Here is a 3,973-nt window from a genome sequence, read left to right on the forward strand (position 1 = left end):
CTGCGTCTAATCTTTGACGCAAGAGACTGCGGATGTATGCGGGTCATGTGACTGTTGGCCTGTCAGTATATAGATGCTGTACGGCTCCATCAGTTCCTTTGTATATGTTCATTATATATATATATATATATATATATATATATATATATATATATATATATATATATATATATACACACACACATATATGTAAATGTGCAAGCTTGTCAGCGCCTTGAGGTGTGCTTGGAGAGCTGGAGAGCACGTCAAACCGAATGTGTCAGAAAAATTCAAGTTGCATTTCTGCAACAACAAATAACACGACATAATACAAAAGTGTCTGATGGAAAAAAAGAGTGTGTGGAAACAATGAACTTTCCAAACAAGTTAAAAGGTTAGTTCACCCAAAAATGAAAATAATGTCATTTATTACTCACCCTCATGCCGTTCCAAACCCGTAAGACCTCCATTCATCTTCGGAACACAAATTAAGATATTTTTGTTGAAATCCGAAGGCTCAGCGAGGCCTGCATAGGCATCAATGTAATTAACACTCTCAAGATCCATTAATGTACTAAAAACATTTTTTTTAAAAGTCCATGTGAGTACAGTGGTTCAATATTAATATTGAATATAACACCCAAAAATGAAAATAATGTCATTTATTATTCACCCTCATGAAGCTTCGGAGCGGAAACGAATCAGCGAGTCGATTCAGCGGTTCGGGGCGCCGAAGTCACGTGATTTCAGCAGTTTGGTGATTTGGGGATTCGCTGATTCGTTTCCGCTCCGAAGCTTCATGAAAGCAGTGTTTTGAAATCGGTTATCACTATATAAGTCGTTATTTCGTTTTTTTGGCGCACAAAAAATATTCTCGTCGCTTTATAATATTAATATTGAACCACTGTACTCACATGGACTGATTTAAAAATGTTTTTAGTACATTAATGGATCTTGAGAGTGTAAATTACATTGATGCCTATGCAGGCCTCACTGAGCCATCGGATTTCAACAAAAGTCTCTTCATTTGTGTTCCGAAGATGAACGGCATGAGAGTGAGTAATAAATGACATTATTTTCATTTTTGGGTGAACTAACCCTTTAAGTTGCATGCAATGGCTGGCAGCTGATCTGACAGTGACCATTAGGCTACTATTACATATACACTGCTTCTGGAAGAACTTAAATGTTCAGACATGCTACAACTGCAAGTCGTTATTTAGTAATCCGGAGCTTGAAGGAGCGTACGGCTATTTTTATCACTGACTATGTAATTAAGTCGAGCGCTCATGACAGCGTAATCAATGACTCTGTGACTGGCCTATGACTCACTCAACACACTTAAATGGACCTGGAATGAGGATGAGCTCGTAGGTATGCATCTCAGATCTTCATTTGCTCTACAACCCTCAATTACGGCAATGAAAGCCGGCAAATAGTGATGTTGATGTTACTCAGCAGCACCATACCATGTAAAAAAAAAAAAGAAAATCTGACGTATAGCAGTATATCTTGCAAATAGATATCATCTAGACGCTTTTGAGCAGATAGCGTAAGGCTTGACAGCGCTCAGTCAAAGCCTCTGGCTCTTTTTGCATGGTCTGTGAGATATAAAGTCCTTTTGAAAAAGAAAGTAATACCTTCTTATATCTGTCTGGCAGACATGGCACAATTTTTTTTTTTTTTTTTTTTTTTTAATTTTTTTTTTTAACCTTAACTGATTTGCCATTTTGCTCATGACCGAGGTGCTTTCCGCGGTTACTAGGGGAAAAACGACACACCTGAAGCTAAAAAATACACCCAAGTGACCCTTATAGAACAGGAGAGCCAATTCACAAGTGCCTCACTGAGGGACCCTGTGCATGAGTCACTCATACAAGCTGAGAATAGACATCGTTTTTTGCCATCACTGAGACAGGATAATCACTGAGCACACACACACACACGCTCGCTTTCCAGGTTTGGCAGTGTGTGTTATTATCAGTCTCAGGCAGCAAGTGTCTGGTGTTGGCTCTATCTGTGATCACACACAGAGGTATTTCGCCATGGCAAAGTGTGCCATTGTGTGTGTAATGAGTTCTCTGTCTGTCTCTCTCGCTCACTGTGTCTGTCCTGTCCTCTCCCAATGTATCAAATGCTATTGTATTGTGTTTGCATTCAACTCACTGGCAGGGTTAACGCGCGAGACCCAGCTTCTCCAGCCTGCTAGCAAGACCGTGAAGTTACAGAATGTAGCAACCTTTGAACGTTTGTGTCTTACAGAAAGCAGATGACCGGGAGAAGAGACAGGAGGCCCATCGCTTCCATTTCGATGCCATGTGAGAGAGCATTGTGGGTAAACACTGAGAACATCGGGTCTGCTTTTATTTCAGTGGTTTATTTAATTTATTTTCACCTTTTTTTTTCCACACTGGAGCGTTTTTACGCATTTAATAGAAATCCATCAAAATATGAATAGTTTGAACAGTGATGTGCCTCTTTATATCTGTTGACATCTGAAGAGAAAAGGTATGTCTCTGTCAAATTTGTTTACATGATTCTAAACGCATAATGATGTTTGCACATTGAGAAGAAAGAAAAGTGTTTGGTGCCATTTTCTGTACTTTGGTTTGGCATAAACATGTTACTATAAAAGTCTTTGTATTGTTAAAGTAACAGGTAAATGTCAAGTGGGCAGAAACAGAGCTGTTTTGAAGGACTTAATTAGCTGTCTGACTGTGTGTATGGAATGGATGTGACTGTGTGATAGTTCTTTCACTTCACTGAACCCCTTTACTAAATAAACAGTGCTACGCGCAGCCCCTGTTAACAAAAGTGTTCTCTGTAAACGTAGGCATTTAGATGTATGGAAACGAAGTTATTAAAAATGGCAATAACGTATTGATTTAAGCACTCAGTGCCATTTCAATTCATTAAACTTGCCATTGGATGTGAACATTCTCCTCAACCCTAATTGCCCATAGTCAACATAAAGCACGTTGCTCTCTTTCTGTATGTTCCGTCTTCATTTTGCATTCTAGTAATTCCCACTGTGTCTGTCTTTCCGATTGTTAGACACAGGTATCGATATTTAAACTCTGGGGGTTTTTTTCCATTGTCACTGATGGCTTTTGGTATTTTTCCTTGATTTCTAAGTGGTTTTATTTATTTCTAAAAACACTGTAACTTAATTATGTGCTGCTGAAGACTGTTTAGTGTGAAGGGTTTTGTTCTTAGCTGTATATATCTGACAGGTGCTCTCTGATCCATGTATTAATTTATATGCTAATCTCTTTTACCTTTATATGGTGTTATGGTGCACTATATGCACATTAATCAAGCAGTTTCACTTCCATCGGTAAAATCAATTGTCAACCCAACCAATAATACAGCTGCATGTTAACTAGCATGCAATTCATGCAGATTTGTCATTGGTCCCAGCAGGTTATGTATCTGTTTTAATGATCACGTAATCATTCTCAACATGTTTTTGGTTGCGTTGAAATGCAGTAAATGTTTTTTTCTTTGTTTGTTTTTTATGTTGTATTGAAAATAAACATGACCAAATGCTTTATCACCTGTATGTGTTCGCCTCTCTGTTCACTACTCATCGACAATGAATTAATCACGTCTTGTAGCCTTCTCTGAAAAAAACCCTGCGTTTGTATTCACATGGTTCATACGTTCATGGAGGAATGTCTGTGTAAACAGTAGCCTAGTCAATCGTCAAATGATTTAAATAAAGTAATGACTGATGACTGATGGCTGTTGTGAGTCTAAACCGTCTCAGTCAAAAGGCAGACTGCATTACAGTAAATTACCCACCTCTTCAATAAAGAATAAATCAATACTCTGTCTAGATGCTGCGGCCGTGGCGAATCACGTCACCTTAACTTGACCGCGCTCTCAGTCTCCGCGTCTTTCGTACTCTCGTGAACTGCGCATGCGTACATGCTGCTCATTCAAGCGAGCAGCGCCCGAAGCTCAAATGAGCCTTGTTTAGTGCGATCACCTC

The 3,973-nt window shown here is 39.0% G+C and overlaps 1 protein-coding gene across 1 annotated transcript in view; it reads left to right on the forward strand.

Annotated features, from left to right (window-relative positions):
* Window positions 1–3,540, forward strand: part of itfg1 (integrin alpha FG-GAP repeat containing 1) — a 174,937-nt gene extending 171,397 nt beyond the window's left edge. Inside the window, exon 18 of the mRNA XM_079803686.1 lies at window positions 2,242–3,540. Within this exon, the coding sequence (XP_079659812.1) occupies window positions 2,242–2,301 (60 nt within the window). The 3' untranslated portion in view covers window positions 2,302–3,540. The remainder of the gene's footprint in view (window positions 1–2,241) is intronic.
* The last annotated feature ends 433 nt before the right edge of the window (window positions 3,541–3,973 follow it).

Source organism: Gobio gobio, assembly GCF_949357685.1.
Source record: "Gobio gobio genome assembly, chromosome: 2".
Taxonomy (NCBI): domain Eukaryota; kingdom Metazoa; phylum Chordata; class Actinopteri; order Cypriniformes; family Gobionidae; genus Gobio; species Gobio gobio.